Source organism: Chroicocephalus ridibundus, chromosome Z (assembly GCF_963924245.1).
Source record: "Chroicocephalus ridibundus chromosome Z, bChrRid1.1, whole genome shotgun sequence".
In the NCBI taxonomy this organism is placed as follows: Eukaryota; Metazoa; Chordata; class Aves; order Charadriiformes; family Laridae; genus Chroicocephalus; species Chroicocephalus ridibundus.
This window is the reverse complement of record NC_086316.1, coordinates 36,184,700-36,202,104: the sequence shown is the minus strand read 5'-3', so window position 1 is coordinate 36,202,104 and position 17,405 is coordinate 36,184,700. Positions and strand designations below refer to the sequence as shown.

The 17,405-nt window shown below is 41.6% G+C and overlaps 1 protein-coding gene across 7 annotated transcripts; it reads right to left on the bottom strand.

Moving 5' to 3' along the window:
• Nucleotides 1-1,353: 1,353 nt before the first annotated feature.
• Nucleotides 1,354-16,528, bottom strand: NFIL3 (nuclear factor, interleukin 3 regulated). 7 transcript variants are annotated; one of them, XM_063321492.1, is made up of 4 exons: nt 15,918-16,171; nt 15,095-15,313; nt 14,835-14,960; nt 1,354-5,367 (listed from the first exon to the last, which is right to left on the bottom strand). In XM_063321492.1, exon 4 carries the CDS (start codon nt 5,173-5,175, stop codon nt 3,799-3,801), a length of 1,377 nt encoding a protein of 458 aa, XP_063177562.1. In that variant the 5' UTR covers nt 5,176-5,367; nt 14,835-14,960; nt 15,095-15,313; nt 15,918-16,171; the 3' UTR covers nt 1,354-3,798. The 7 variants fall into 7 exon arrangements, with proteins under 7 accessions (XP_063177562.1, XP_063177563.1, XP_063177564.1 ...); XM_063321493.1 differs by lacking the exon at nt 15,918-16,171 and adding an exon at nt 15,421-15,882; XM_063321494.1 differs by lacking the exons at nt 15,095-15,313; nt 15,918-16,171 and adding an exon at nt 16,509-16,528.
• Nucleotides 16,529-17,405: the final 877 nt, after the last annotated feature.

Genomic DNA, 17,405 nt, shown 5'->3' with positions numbered 1-17,405 from the left:
CATTAACTGCTTACATGGACATAAGGGCCTTAATGAAAACACCCAAAATCATAAAAAAGGTTAACCAGGAATTGCCAGTTACCTGTCTCCTATTCATGAACAAGGGGATATTTGGCTGTACAGAATATTAATAAAATTTAAATATATCCCATGCAATATATAAGTTTTACTGAAGTTGAGGGATCCAGAAAGTTGTAATGTATGGGCTTGGTATATGTATGGGCATATTGACATTCAATCTTTGTACCTACCAAAATAGAGGTGTTGATAGAATATGAGGATATATGACTGTGTTTATACATAATTAAGTTAGGCAGATTTAACAGAGGACTCACACTTCACAGTGTTGATTAGCCCCCAGTTGATGTCACTAGGAAAAAACTTACTTCGCCAATCAACACTTATTTGCCATGGACTTTTCTTAAAACATTCCATGAAGCTCTTCATACTAACGATTATCACAGGCAAGGTTCAGAACTAGCCGAACTGATGTAGCATGGTAATTCCTGTGTTCCCATGAAAAATGACAATTTATATTGATAAGTCTCTGGAGTTCCCAGTTTCTGTATGTGGTTTTCCTTAACATTCTCATTTGAAACACTAGTTATTTTTGTTACTTTCTAGTCAACTATGTTCCTTCGCATGACAAAGATTCCACTTTCAGCATGTTTTACATTGTTTTGTCAGTTAATCACTGACCTTACAAGTGTTTTTATAACTTCAAGGTTGTGATACCAGTTTATACGCTCTTAAGTAAAGCCCATTTTGTGCTCAAACCAACCTTCTGATCTCCAGTGGAGAGACCAATAGACCAGACAAGGATGTTATTTCCATGAAGACTCGTTCTGTTTTCTACAGCACAGGGAAGGCAGGCTGGAAGGGCACGGCTACCCCATTTCCAGCTCCTCCGATCATACTCATATGTAATGATGTACCAGCTGAAAGCTGGAGCAGAGGAGCAGAGTCCCACTGAGCTCTCTCCCTCCCTGCCACCATCAGTGTGACTCTCTGTCTTTCCCGGTACCATGTGCTGAAGGAAAGTGTGCTAAAGACAGGTGAGGAGGGTGAGGGTCTCTGTGTAAGGAGGCCATCTACACCACCTTTACTGCAGTTGAGCAGTTGAGGTTTTGTCTGGCCAGTTTGAAACTGTAAGCCAAGAACAACAGGGCTTTGTATGTATGGCCCACACTCCTGCGTTTTGTAACTTCACAACGCCTGTGGAAGATATTCCAAATATTAGCTGCAGAAATCATAACTTCAGCACAGGAAGACTTGTCATCAACTGCAGCTAAAACCTCTGTATTGGAGTAGGACAATGAACATAACAGAAAGTCATGTTGTAATTAGATCTGGTTTTGAACAAAAGACAAATTATTTATTTCTTTCTTCAAATGAAGCATAACACTAAGGTATAAAGGAAGTATAAATAACATCTGATTGTGCTCCTAAGCTCCATGCTATAACTTTCTTGCAATGACATCCTTCAACAAATTAACTACATCATTACTGTTAAGTATTAATTGCACAAAACAGATACACAAAATATATGAGCTAGAAAGAGGACAACATTCTTCCATTATGACAAACAACTGTAACAAGAAATGGAAAAAAACCCAATAGATCTAGGCTTACACAGATGGCAACACTGAGAGTTTTAAGTCCTCTCCTTGAACACATTACATGTGATAAATAATATGCAAAATATTTAAAGAATTTTATTGTTGCTTACAGAAGATACTTAGCAAGCAGAGACAGTAGCAATCACTGCCTCGTGTCTCATATCCCCATCATTCAATGCAAATTTTTACATTTCATGCAATAATCCTGAGCTTATTTTCAGTAACATTGAAATGTCATCTATAGTAATTACCAAATACATACAGAGCCCAACTATGGGGTCTATTGTATTATTAAGGCATGAAAAAAGAATAACAGTTTATTAACTCTGAATGCCACAAATACAGCACAGCAGTTAGAAGGCTCAAAAAAGCTCAGAAAGTACCAGTGATTTCTGTGCCAAGGTCCTCCCAGTACATGGCTGTGAATCATCAGCTCCTGAAAAGGTACAGAATCAAATCCTGGCCTTGCTGACATCAGGGAGTTTTGCCATTGCCTTGACTGCTGGACCAAGCTTCAGAGCTGTCAGGAGTGACTCAGACTCCTCTTCATATCCCCAAAAAATTGACAAACTTCCTCTCACTCAAGTCAAGTATGAATTTAAAAAACAATACCTACATATTGTTTTCTTAATTAGTATTTTAAGCCTATGGAAAGGTTCCATTTATTATACAGTATGGTGATTAATAAAAAGGCTTTTCAGAAAAAGCTTGTTAGTCTGATTTATTAGGATGTTAAAAGAAGGGGGAAGTATCATGAAAAGAACCTCTGCCAAGTCTATGCTCTATTTATAAATTATTTTTAATTTTAAAATGAAAGACTTCGGTAAGCCAAACCAAGGATATGTGATGCAGTTCTAGTCTCCATGGTTCAATGGCTCTTCTCAAAGACACAGAGCACTGCAGCCCTGCCCAGTCATCAAGTGAAGAACTTATCATCTGCAGAAATCACGAGGGGCTAGTACTATCTTGGTTGCTCAGTTCTTCACATAGTCTCTATTTTAGATTAAGAAGTTCTTGCAAAATACCCTGTAGTGAGCCAGGGTGTTCCAGTTCAGTTAACTAAGCCATTGAAATCAAGGCCAAATAGGTGGTAAGTCTTGCTTTGTACTTACAGCTGCATTATGTCCCACACTGGGAATGAACTTAGCAGATGGTCTCATCTAACTCCGTTACTACCACTGCCTGCCCCTTCTGTAGATATTTGCCTAGCTGAACTCAGAGTTTACAGATCCAGTAGCCTTATCCTTCACCTGCAGGTGGCCAACAGCCTGCTGTGGAAAGAACCATGGTACGCAAGAGGGACAGACCCTTCTGTGCAGCCTTTGTGCATACTTCTTTCCAAGCTTGCACCCCTTGAACACACAAGCCACCCCTTGACAAAGATGGTTGTGTCCAATTCTGTCACTGCAAGGCTCTGAAAACTTTGCAGATGCATAAATCCAACTTAACTAATTTAATCTAAAACACCAAGTTATAATATTGAAAACATGGTTCACCACAATAAACCATTCAGGAAACTCATTACTGTCTCATCTGAGATAGGAGAAAAAAAGGTTGTTGATATTAGAACCCAGTAGGGTTAAAATTTGCATGGTTTTTGGTTAACTTCTACTAATAAATAAGTTACAGAAGGCTAAGGCTATAAATTGGTACTGTTTCATTTATAAATATTCACTTTATTTCTATTCTCTTCTAAAAAAACATATTAAGGAAAAAGGTGGCCAGAAGGATTACACATTGTAAATTGTAATTTGGTTGTTAGGCTGTAAAAACCAAACACGTAAGTGAAGTTGAACACAGTGTAAGAAAAAGCCAGTTTTTAATTAACAACTTATTTACAAGTTCATAAAATCAACTGAACTGGAGTAGATGTTCTGTGTTTGTCACCAATATTTTATTGTAACTGGTAACTTGCACGCTTTGTAGTAGAACAAAAAGAAAATAAAGTTCACTATATACAGCCTTTGTACAGGCTACTTGACTATACACAAGGCATAGTGATCATAACACAACCTATTCTTCATAGTAATTTGTGCACAAAAGGACACCAATCAGACATTATGTGAACATTACAGTGAAATGACATCACAAGTCCAGTGAAAATTCAGCATAATACAAAACATATTGATCTACTGCAAATGACATCCTTTAAAACAACAAGCCTTTATTCAGTAGTAACTTAACCAGAGTCTGATGCAGAGATTTGTTGTGTAGTTATAAGTCTTTTAAGTGAAGCAACCTCTGCAGATAAGTTTGCTATGCCCTGCTTCAAATACAGGTTCTCTGACTCAGAGACATTGTAGATATTGTCTTTTATTTCAACAACTCCAGTTTTGCAACCACTCTGAATTTTTACATTGAGTTCTTTCTGATGCCAAAGTTCTGGTTTAAGTGACCAGTCTTGGATATTAGTCACTTGAACCGAGAAAGGAGTGTGAGAAGAATGCACCAAGTTTTGCGCACTGTGTTTTTCAAGCTCAAAATGTCTTTTTGAGGACATGTCAATGGGTGATGACAATTTCTGTGTTGCATCATAGTCATTATCCATCGCTTCCACTTTAACTTGCATCGCTTTGGCTTTAATTCGAAGCTTGTGAGGCAAAGCTGAAGAATTCACTTCTGGAACTTTAACTGTTGCATGAACATTTTTATGCTCAACTGGGGAATGGATTGGACCCTTAGGAACCTGCTGCTCATCTTCTCCATCAGATGACTTTCCAACTACACCATCATCAGTTTCTGATGTTCTGGGGGAATTACTGGATGACCTATTAACTTGCAAGAGAGGAGGAGAATGTGAGTACATGTTAAAGGTAGCTCCCATGTAGTTTGGATATATGGATGCTTTATATGAAGCTCTGTCATCTCTTTGCTCTCTCTCTAATTCCACGGGCTCCTGTTTTATAATCTGGAACTTGTTTTCAGGACTTCTGCAGTTGCTTTGTATACGACTTGGTTGAGTATGCTCTACAGATGATATTTCAGACACATCGGACATTGAGCTTTGAGGAGAATGTTTAATGACAGAAATACAACTGCTACCAACTATAGATGGTTCATGTTCATCTACAAATGAGTTAATATTTGATTTGGAACTCTGATAGTCTTGGAAATACACAGTTGTTGAGCTACTGAGTTTCTGTATCTCTTGGGCATAGGCTGCAGAACTAATTAAACCAAATTTTAGCTTCAATGAGAGCAGCTCCGCCTTCAAAGTGGCGTTCTCCTCTCCCAGTGCAATTAGTTTGTTCTCTAAGACAAGGTCATTCAGTCGTCGTTTTTCACGAGATCTTTTGGCAGCTTCATTATTTTTCCGCCTTTTCTCCCAATACATAGCATCTTTCTTTTCATCTGGAATGAATTCTCGCTTTCTCCGGCAAGCTGAAGATTTGCTTTTTCCACTACTTGCTTCAGTAAGTAGCATATCTTCATTTGTAGATAATTCTTCAGACACTTCTGATAAAGTAGACTTAAGTACCATAATTTTGTCGACATTGCTACTTGTGTCAATAGGTCCGTGTTCCTTTTTAAGGGTCTGCATTTTTCTTAGCTGCATCAGAAACAATTTGTAGTAGATCTACAAGAAGCAACAGAGCAAGCTATTTCCCCTGTACTTTTCACTCCACAACAACTTGATAAATACAGTAATTTTAAATCCACACACATTCTTCCTTTTCTTTCATATTCTCAGACAGAAGTGTCTAGAATGAATTTTCTTGGCAGAGGGAATGGGAATCTTCTTAAAAATCTGGAATAAATAGAGAATTTGATTACTATTTAGGAATTGCTTGTTCAGGACATGCAAAAGTAGCTTTTGATAAAAAGCTTAGACCAGAATTTGGTTCATTACACCTGCTTTAGTATGACAATAGCTCAACACTGAAACAACTGAGATTCTAACCTTTATGATACCTAGGTAGCAGATTTGCTTCCAAAACAAATGCAGTACGATCCAAGGAAAAATCAATTAAAAAAATATTTGATCCTACAGTAATGTTGTCACAGAATTTTCCATGATATCACTAGCCAACCTAAACCTCCAACACATTTAACACTGCAGGACACCAGGCATGTTGATGAGCAGCACTGGAAAGTATCTTGTTCTTCCACATTAAAGCATCTCTTCTAAAAACAGCTGTGGTGTGTGATTTAGAAACGCTACATATTTGGGTCCTGCATGGATTAAAAATAACATAAGCTGATTTAGGAAAGCTGGAATGCTTTCTGTTGTCCGAAATAACACCACTATCCATTAAAGCTATTAAAGATTTAATTATTATTTTTGCATCCTATAGAAAAAATAGATAGAGATATATATCTATATACAAATGCTTATACACACACACTTGGAATTTTAAAATGCCTTTTTGATCAATCATATCTATTCAAACTAGTAAATGCACACATATAATTTGGGCAAATACCTAACTATTAAAAACTATTGAGAAGAAAAAAAAAATGTATTATTTAATTTTTTTTCTTACAAAGAAAACTTTTAAATTGGTATTGAAAAATACATTAGAGAAATAACATTTAATTAATAATTTGCATTTGAAAAATAGTCTTATTAGATCAAAGTTTAATACCATTGAGGCATGTGCACCTTTAGAAAACAGTGTTTGCATTAAAGTGGAAGTTTAGATCTAAAAGTCTCACCATTAACTAATGAAAACTAGCTTAAGCTTTAACTTCAGACATTTTAATCATGAAAATTGAACTTAGCATTTAAATTGGACTTTGTTTTATTTAGTCCCTATTAATGCAAAAATATTCTCATAAGATCAGTTGGTCTTGATCTCAGATACAGCTTCTAAATAACTCATTTTCCACAGTCAGTCACGTTCCTGGTAAAATAAATGTTAGTATGCCAAGTGCTTTTATAGAACTGACTATCAGTCAGCAATGATTCTTGCATGTAAAACAAACAAACAAAAAATCAGCCACTTCAGATTAACGTCACTATTTATTGGGAACGTTTTTACAATAACTAATGAAACTAATTTTAACATTATCAGTTGGGAAAGTTATAAAAGAATTAATGAATTGTATTCTGCCAGTTTCTCTTGCTTTTTCCAGAAGGCAGAGGAGTGAGTGATGTAACAACAATTAAGCAGGGTCATAAAGACTCAGGTTTCAAGCTGGTTTCTGTTCCATCAAACCATGCCAACCCTTCTGTCATGAAAAATTAACACATTTAATAGAACAGCTAAGTAGAAATTCCTAAAATACATGGTTAATTACTGACGTGTAACTATTTGTCTTCGATAATACAGCCTTAATGGAAAATAGAGTTAGAAGCCAGCCACACCAAAGACAGCATCTAACACTGTAGTACAAAAGCAGCTCTATGAATTGCCATGTTTATAGAGGAGAAATATACCTCCAATATACAAGCAATTACACAGTTAGATCCTGATCCAAAATTCAAATTGAAGTCAAAGGGAGTTTCCTGTCAAGTTAAATAGGAGCTGGATCAAATTTAAAAACAAAAATAAGCCCCAGAACTAAGTAATATCAGTTTGTCCAAACATTCAGTACAATTTGATTTGTGAAGAAGCTCTATAGCCATTCTGCCCGTTTCACTGATAGATGCAATCAATAGTTTAATTAATATGCATATCATTTTAAAGCTAATGCAACCCATTGCTTTAAAAAAAATAATCATTGTTGAACACACATAATTTAAAAATAAAAAAAAAGACAAAGCCACTCTGTAACATGACTTTACCTTAAAAGAGTAATACTGGAGTTTTATTTCATTATTCTGTAGCATTGGGAATGCACAGCTATTGATACGTAATTGTCTTGATATACTACAATCACTGTATTCACTTGTATCATTAACGACTTACGTGTTTCTGAGGAAATGTGTGCACCTCCTATGGCACACAGCAGGAAGCAGTATAGCATGTACTGAATACCTATGAAATCATCATTTGTCTCAGTACGCCTCTCATCCAAATCTCACTGGTCAAAGGGTTCAAAACAACTTTTATGAAATTTCGGGGCCTTACTAATACAGGTGTCTTACTGAATTTAACAGTACTAGAGAGCAACACTAAAAAACAAATAAAGATATTTATTCTTTTAGAAAAGGGATACTAACATGCATACATCTTTATTTTCTATATATTTATCTGCCATATACCCTGAAACACCTACACTTACTTGAAACAGTAGCAACAGCAAGGAAGTACTCGTAAACATAGGATTTGTGCATATTTTAGAAGAATGAAACTATACCTCTTATATTCCAATCTTTCATTTCCACACAATACAGAAGCAGCGTGTTTAGTCCAGAACAAGACTGTTTCAGGATAAGAACTATGACTTTGTGTCTATCTGTATGGTCTCCAGCTCAAAGTGATCCTGCCTTGGTGTTTTTCCAACACCAAATCTAGGTGTTGTAATCTAGGAAAAATACTAATAATGATAATTAGCAAAACATTGTTAGTTTGTGGTTTGTTTCCTTTTTCTAAATGAAGGTGGGCTACTGGCATAGTTCATCAGTATGACCATCTATCTACGTATCAGCAAAACCTCAATCACACGTCAAAACGTAATCTCCTGCCCAACACAGGCACTGAGCTGCAACAACACAACAACCTGTGAAATTCAAGTCCTTTGTTCCACAGGTATTCTGCAGTTTGAGCCATCCCAGTGTACAATCTGCTTACTATAGCACTGATAACTCTTGTTTTGGCCAGTCTTCCTGCTGTACACATCGTTCCTGACACAGACAGAACGTAAGTAGCATGCAAGTCTACAGCAAAATTAAGTGTGCACCAAAACCAACCATGTTTTTACATGCAGTATTCAACTTTGCTCTCTGAGTCCACCAGTAAAGCTGTCAAGACAGACATGTAACCCATTGACATAGTCCTACTGGTTTGCTATTTATGTAGTTAGTTCTAATGCCATTACTCTAGTGAACTAACAAAACAACAATAAATCTTTAGCTCTTCCCACATCTTCCTTGAGCACTTTTGTCATGGTAGCTGGAATTTCTGCTTTACAAACAGGAGTCAAAGCCCTTGTTTGTTAATACTTTTCCATGCGGATCAGCCCAATGCTGAGTCTGTAAACAAATTAAATTCCATCTGATGATAATGACAAAATGCCTTCAGTGAAACCAGCCATTTCACTTCACTTGCATTTTATAATTCCACTGGAAAACATCAGTATTTACACATAAATTAATAAACTGTAATGATTCCTCTGACTATATTTCAAATTCCAATGTTTTCCCTTATGATTAATTTTTCAATTGTTTTATCACTCCCTCATAAAGTGTTATAAACCCAACATTTAATACTGCCTTACATTAGTCATTGTTAAAGATTTTTTTTGGGGGGTTGTTTGATGTTAATGGCATTGAGTACCAATTCAACAATGTAATAACAGTCAACCCTATTGACTTAATTACATACCCAGTCTTGCTCCCACAGCAATTTTGCCATTGGCTTCAATAAAAGCAGGATACAATCCCAGATCCAAGCATTACTGAGACTGTTGTGCAGAACTCATGCTACAGAAGCAAGAAATGATGTATGCAGAAATCATGAAAAGTTAATTTATCCATAGACTTCAAAAAATACTTAAGTAATCTGATTTCATCAAAATAGTACATAAAGATCCTGGGGATTTGTGTATTCACACTGTAATAATGGAAATGTTTCAAAAAGTTGAAGGACAGGGCCACAATCTTTCCTCTCTCTCTTCTGTGTAATTTAATTACATAAGTAATTTCTACTGTAGAATATGCATGTGGGCCTCCCCATGTACTATGTTTCCCCACAGACTAACTGTGTATTATTTATATTTAGCAAAATAATTCATGCTATCTCCATGCGTAATTTTTCAAACATATTCTAGAATGAGATAACTAATTGTTTAATTCTATTGCTCTAAGATTTTGATAGTGATTCTATGAAACTAAATTAAATCCAATTTCTAGCAGTTGGATGCTCAAACACAATTTGCTTTTGTATCACCATGCATTCAAAAAATTTCTCTCTCAGTCCTTCAAAAATGGAAAAAAATAACGGCTAAGTACAACTTTTTGTTCTAAAAAGAACCATGCCTCTATCACCATAACCACTATATGGCAAACTGCAGAAAAACAATAAAAGCTCATATTGATATGTGTCTGTGCATGTTTTTAGCTGTTGTTGTCCACACTTCGTACAGGTATCATTAATTATATTATTGCTAGCATTCTGTCACAGGTTATCTATTTTGAAAACCTGTCTACATACCAGAAGTGCTATTGTAGAACCTGCTCATAGATACAAAAATAACCAGTTTGCATTCCAAACTTCAAAAAACTGAAGAATATAGTTTTCACTTTGTCTTCAGGGTGTTTTAAAAACGCTTGCTATCTGTCTCGAGACTTATATGAGGTGTAGAAAAAAATATCAATCTATCTCGGACAGGACTCTGAGTTTAAGCCTAGGTGGTGAATACACAGCGTGCCTTAACACTGATGAAATACTCTGGAGCCACTCCACCCCTACTGCTCTTCACAGACAAAAATTATGCCATGAAATTGTGCACCTCTCAGGTCTATCATGACTCACAAGTCCTCTCCAACAGAGGATGAGGCCCCATTCCAAACTCCACTGAAATCCTTCAACCTACTTTTTCTTGCCTTTTATCTAGCACCATTAGTAAAATTATGTTCCTGTTGAAGAAAAGCTTTAGTGTTGGCTCCACTGGAAGAGTGATATTATCTATCCCTAAGGTAGATTTGCAGGCAAGAGGGTCTAGGCAATGTGGAGTGAATAAAGTTCAAACTTTCTCGAAAAAACTAGGTGACTGCATTTTATGGTATGATGAACAGGTTATCCACAGTCACAAAGGGGAAAAGCATTTACACTACAAATGTTACCACCAATTACTGACATTATATAGTTGAACTCAGTGCCATTATATAGTTGCACTCAGACTGTGACTCCATTACAACAGCATGGAGCAATAGAGAACTATTGCTTCTGTACACAGTTCCCTTTTCTTACAACTTCACGGGCATCTTAAGTGCTTACGGTTTCAGGATCAACATGTAATTAGGTCAGTGGAACACTGATGATGATAGCTTTGTACAAGATGACCCATTTTTGCTAAAATGTTGATCATCTTATTGAAACAAAAAAATGGAAGATGTCTACACAATATAGTCCATTGGGAACATCAAAAATCATTTATTATGACACTTTCCAATCAAATATAAAAAAAACTAATGAGATCGTCATGGAACTTGGAACACTATTGGACTTTCATATTATCCACCTCCAAGCTGTACCCAGAAAGTTGATGTCATATATAATTTTTATAAAAGGCTTTCATTGTTAGGAAAATTACTTAAGTTACTGTTTATCTTAATAACTACAAATTAACTCATTAAAGTACAGCCTGTTTCCCAAAGGTAAATTACACAAATTATGCAAATAAAATTATTATTTGGATAGCATGAAACATATGTTAAAGCTAGCTTTTGCCCAAAAAGGTCAAGGTTAACAGGTTAAATTTGACCTATATTTTCTTCCATTTCCTTAGGAAGACAGTATGGTTCTATTAGAGCTGTTCAATTTTTCCAACACAAGCCGTTTACTGCTCTGATTTAAGGGGGAGGTGGGAGGAGCAGAGGGAATAAAATCTAACATTACTCAAAGTGCCAGGAAAAACTTTAAAACTGAGAAACAAAGGAAATGTGTATATAACTTGCGTAAACATTTAATTATATATATATATACACACTTTTTATATATATAGCATGTGTACATAAATCATGCCATTTTAAATATCACTTCACTTTCACATATTTTTAATAAAACCCCATTAGAAACAATGGTTACTGAAGTTACAGTACTATGACAGTATGCTTCTCATTTCAATAACTATGTGACAGCAGGAAAAAACTAGACTGCAAAAAGCTCTAACTTAAGAGTAACAATGTTCTGGAAATACAGTCTCAGCCTTCCCCTAGTTACGAACCATAAAAAAAAAAACAAACCCAAAATCAAATGTTAATTATTCTGACAACAAATGGCTTTCTATTATTGAACTGTGTTCTTAAAATGCCAATCAGGGACCAGACCTTCAGATGACCTAAATTTACATAGCACTATTTAAAGGCAGTAGAATTATGTCAATTAATCCCAGCTGATGCTCTAAACATGCATCTTGTTATATAACAACTGAAGTACAAATATGTAAAACAAACACTGCCTGTAAAACCTTGGTATCTACCATTCACTGCAAACACAACAGAGAAACAGCAATTTTTAGAGCTCAGATTCTGTGAGATGGTCCAGGCAGGAAAACCCCTGCCTATGCAGAGCACCATTTTCTTTACCAGGTTGTGTTCCACTTGAAATAGGTGGTGTCATAGCACTGACACCTATGCTGCTAACTGCTGTGCAGCCACCTCTGTGGCAAAAACTGTTTAATTATTCAAATACTCCACAAAAATTAGGCTTAGATAGAGCAACTCAAGAAAGGGGGAAAAACAACCCTATCTTTAATATGGCACTCTTTCTGATCAAAAATAGATTTGTGTAATATCTGTCACGAGATTCAGTCTTATAGTATGCTAATTTGGACATGGATCAAGGCAACATGTGAATTAGGAAAAAAACAGGATATCTAAGGAGGTCTTAATAATAATTCATTTCAGATTTACCTTTTAATACAACCAGTTTTTAAGAACGTTGCTTCTATCACATTTTGAGCCAAGTCCAAGTATGCCCTTGCTTACACAATCTTATTTTTGACAGTCATGTTTAGCATCAGTATTAGACAGTTACACATACCTTTTTTTAAAAAAAAAAAAACCCACGTTTTGTTATTTTCAAACACTGTAAAATACTGTAAAACACAGAAATCAACTGTCATTTTCTTTTAGAACCAGCAGCAGGAATTGGCCATCTATTTGCATTTTTTTTCTATTACATATCCTAAGCACATTTATATCTCATAACTGGCTGTAATGATCATGGCAAGGTCACCTAGAAGAGTCAATTAAGCTGATGAGTCAGATACATTGCTTAACAGTGTGTAATAAGACTCAAACAGAGGATTTTATTGTTCCTATTATTGCATCATAGTGATGTTATAACAGCAGTGAGATTGCTGTCTGGAAAAAATGATTGCATAAGGCTAGTTTGCATAACTATTTGTTAAAATAAGTCAATTTAAAATGAGCTAAAGGTTTATTTTATTTATGAGTTTTATTTGAAGATACAAGATTGAAAAAAGCAGCATGTTACCGGTATCTTTCACAGACTCCATTTGGACTTTATTGCAATAAAAACAATGTCTGTATGTTCTACAAATTTTGGCCAAAGCATGGGCAAATACTGTTCCTTCTTAGGATGAGATAAGCTGTGAGGAGGTCATATAAGTTCATATTGCTCATAGGAGGACTCTAAGCTTTTTGACACCTTTTAGATCAGTTCCTTAAAAAAAAAAAAAAAAAAAACAAACAAAAAAACCACCAAAAAAACCAACCCAAACACCACAACAGAAACTTGAGTCTTTGAAGTCAAATCCAGGAAGCTGGATATTTTAAAAGCTAGTTAAGAGTCCTTTGGAGACTACAATGAGTGAAAAATATAAAGTAAATAAAAATGGAAAGTAGAGGCAGATCATTCTGAAGAGTGTTAGAACTTCAACAGTCAAAGACATCTGTAACATGAGAACTTTGATAACAATAATTGTTAGTGCCAATGATATTATGGATCTTTATTCAGTAATCCTTGAACTTGTTGGTTTAAAATCAGGTCTTTGGACCAAAACCCGAATCCTTGTTCATTCAAGTTTTCCATCAAAGTCTACATTTTGATTGAATGAGGACCGTAAAAGCGATGCATATAGCAATACTTTTAACAAGGCTCTGGATTGAATTAATTATTGAGGAGTGCAAAGATGACTCAAAGTAGGTTACATACACAGGAGTGAACACAATGAAATTGAGTGCAATCATTCAAGTTACAAGGAAAAGGGGGGGGGGGGGGGAAGAGGGTTGTTTGTTGTTTTTAACACAACAGTAACTTCAAGACAGCTTCACAATCAAAGCTGTACTTGACCCCAACAATCAAGTGGCAGAAGACTTCATGCATGTTATCAAGAATACCACATTATTTTAAAATACTTTGCTGCTACTACCTATGGCAGGTAAGATAGCGGTTGTGGTACTCAATTTAGAGTCTGGAGGTTTTGGTCACAAAATGTTGGTTTCATCTACTTAGAAGATCGTTTTAGTCGCACACAAAGATCACCTCACCTTGAAAGCCAAGCTATCACCAGCAAGTTTCAAGCCATGCTCCCATCAAGCACAGATCACAAGCTGACCCCAGAGTACAGGACATCCAGCCATAGCTTTTGACACTGCAACGCCGAAGTGACTTGGCAAAATAACAGAATTGGGCAATGGCCATTTTTTTTTGTTGTTGTTGCTGCTGCAGTTCGTTACGTAAGGAAAACGACGAAAATACTCGTGGGGGTGTGCGAGTCAACCTCATGCCTACCTGCGCCCCTTTGTCTGGCACTCCCTGCCTGCAGGCCACGGTGGGACAAGGCGCGGGGCGGGGGGAATAGGGACGCTCCGCGGGGCCCGCCACAAAGGCTGCCCGGCTCCGCGGCCCACTACGTGACCGGCGGCGCATGGCGGCCCGGCCCGCTCCCCCCCTCGGCACGGCCCCGCCGCGCTATCAACCCGCCGCTCCCCCCCCCACATAACCGCCCGCCGCCGCCGCCCCAGCCCAGAACAAAGGGCTGAGGGGGAGCGCCAGCGCCCCCAGCCCTCGCTCGCCCGCCGCCGCGCCGCCGCCGCGCCCCAACGGCCACCAACGGCTCCCAGCGGCCGCTGGGGAGACGGCGACCCCCGGCAAGCCCGAGTCGGGGGGGAAGGTGGGCGCGCGATCGGGCTCTGCGTACCGGCTCCGCTCCCCATCGGGACTGTCACACTGACCTACTTGCGGTGCTGGCGGCTGCCCCGAGGGCCCGGCTCCGCTGCCCGCCCCGGGGGCCCGGCGGCACCTGGCCTTCCGCCCGCCGCGGTCGTCAGGGCACGGGCGGGACGGCTCTACCTCGCTCCTCCGGCGCGGCTGACATCTCCTAAACGCCTTCCTCCCTTAAATTAAACGTCGTTGTCCGCCACGCACCCCACCCCCCTTTTTTTTAAAAAAAAAAGAAACGACAAGTGAAAGCCCGTACCGGAGAGAGATGGCTCAGCGTCTGGGCGAAATGCCTTCCTAAAAATACAGCCTTATCAAAACCGTCTCTGAAGGCGTGGAGTTAAAAATCCGAGCAAATGGCCTCGAACGTCTTACACGCACAGCTCTGGAGAAAAGACCAGAAATAGCACATGAAGCCACAATTGCTAAAATGCGATGGGGCTAAATATAGACCGACACAAATCTCGTTTTAAGGCACCCGACACGCAGACGGCGAGCGCGCCTTGCCTCCCCACTTACCCAGTTGTCTACTTCCCCTATTAAACGCACTTTAACAAAATCTGTCACAGCTACAGGGGGTTTGGGGCTTTTTTTCAGGGCGAGATTGTCCTAGTTTCTTTGAAGCGAGATTATAAAATCGCATAATTAGCTCCCTCTTCCCAGCCCGGCTGCCAGCGAATTCTGTGGTTACATAATGCAACATTTCCAGGAACTATTATGCGATCGGTCCCGCAGCGCCTGAAAAACAGCGACAAAAGTGACGGAAAGGGCTGGGGCAGGCGCAGCCCCGCACGGCGGAGGGACGGGCCGCTGCCATTAATCCTGCTAGCCCGCGGGCAACATACCCCAGCGCCGCCCGGGGAAGGGGGGGATCTCGCCGGCAGGCTCCGGCAGTCAGGCGGTTCCCGGTGCCTTGGGGGCCGCGGTGCGGTTTGGCGCTCGGGACCCGGCCCTCCACCCCGCACGGCGGCCGCCGCGGCAGCCCGCTACCCCCCAGCACATTATGCAACGCGGGAGAGCGGCTCCGGCGGCGCTGCCCCGGGCTCGCCCTGGGGAGAAGCGGGGGGGGTGGGGGGGGTGGGGGGGCGGTTGCAGGGCGCAGCGTTAACGAGTATCCCCCGCGAGGGAAAGCGCTCGGCGGGCATCATCTTCCGGGCTGCCTCCCGCGCCACCACCCCTCCGCCGAGCCGCCCACCAGCACGAAGAGCCGCCCGGCTCGGCGGACCCCTCCCCGCCCGCGGGAGCCGGCTGGGCTAGCCTTACGCAACCGCCGCCCCCAGCCGAAGTGCGGCGCGGCGGGCGGACACCCCAACTTCATACCCGCGGACGCGCGCCTTCCTACCTGCAGCGCACCGCGGGGCGCCGAGCATCCCCCGCCCCGCGCCGGGCCGCGGGTAAGGAGAGGCGGGCGGTGGTGAGATGAGGAGGTGCGGTGCTGCGCTGTGCTGTGCAAGCAGCAGCGGAGCGGCCGGGCGGGAAGCGTGCGGCGGCGGCGCGGAGGGATGTGTGTTAGTAGGTCAGGGCTGCGCGGCGCGGGGCTCATAGCCCGCATGCCAGCCGCGCCGCGCCGTGACGGGCGGCCGCGCCGCCCCAATCGGCGCCGGGCGCTGCCGGAGGATGGCCAATGGCAGCGGCCGGGGGCGGGGCGGGGCGGGGCGCGGGGCGGTGTGTGGTACAGTAGGTCTGTGTGCTGGCGATTGCATAACCGCCGGCGGGGTGGGGGGCGGCGCGGGGCGGGGGGTTGAGCAGCGCGGGGGGCGTCGTCACTTACGTAACGGCGGCGGCGCCCCGCGGCAGCGCGCAGGGGGGCGCTCGCCCTGCGCAGCCTCCGCAGGGGCGCAGCGTCCGCGGCCGGCACCCCACTCACCGCGGGGGCTGGCGCTGCCGGGGCAAGAGGGAGCGGGGGGGCCGGGGTGGGCTCTGGCAGCCTTACCGCCGCCCTGGTGCGTGGCGTCATCAGGTCGTCTCTGTATGGCGTGTAAAAATCGCTCCCTCAGCCCCGGCGGGAGCGGTGTGGTCTCGGAGAGATTGCAGCAGAGCCGGGAGCCGCGGTCCGGGGGCACGTACTTGCCGCCTGAGCCACGCGTACGGTTCATCCGCCGGCGCATCGCCCTTCGTCTTTTGACGCGCGGAAAACAGTAATAATAATCGTTACAGGGAGGGGAAACGTAAAAGAGGGGAAGGAGCCCGCTGGCGGCGGCCCGGCTCCGCGCTGGGCGTGCTCCCCGCTAGTACGTCGGTTGGCACCTCGTACCGCGGGCTGCAAGGCTTGCGCCGGCCGCTGCTCGCCTTCACCGACCGTCAAGGGTGAAGGATTTTGACTATTTCTTCCGCCGGCTTCATCTCTGCCCTCAGCCCCGAGGCGGCAGCGCGGAAAGGCTGCTCAAAAGCGAGGTCGCGTTTTGGAGAAAGTCGCTCGCCCTGCCCCTGGTCCTCTCGGGGCCACCCTCCCCCGGCGCCGGGCGGTGCCTGCCTGCAGTCCCCCACCTCTCCCGCACCTGCGGGCCCGACTTCTTTTTGCAGGGCACTACAAAGGGCGGAGATTCAATAACAGAGCCTTGTGCTGTCTTGACCCTTGTTTAACCTCCCCTTTAGAAAATGACACATGGCCAGCAAGAAATCCAGTTCTCTCAGAATGTGTTTGAATGCACAGGCGTTTGATCAAGTGTGCAATATGTATCTTCATTTTTTTTTCTTTGCAGGTGGTTTGTCACTCCCTCTCTTATTTCCTTCACGAGTCAAATTTATGGAGACAACAAAAAAAATTCTTTATTAAATCCTAGTTCCAGAACATGAATGATTCCTGATTTCTTCCTGTTAAACACACTTA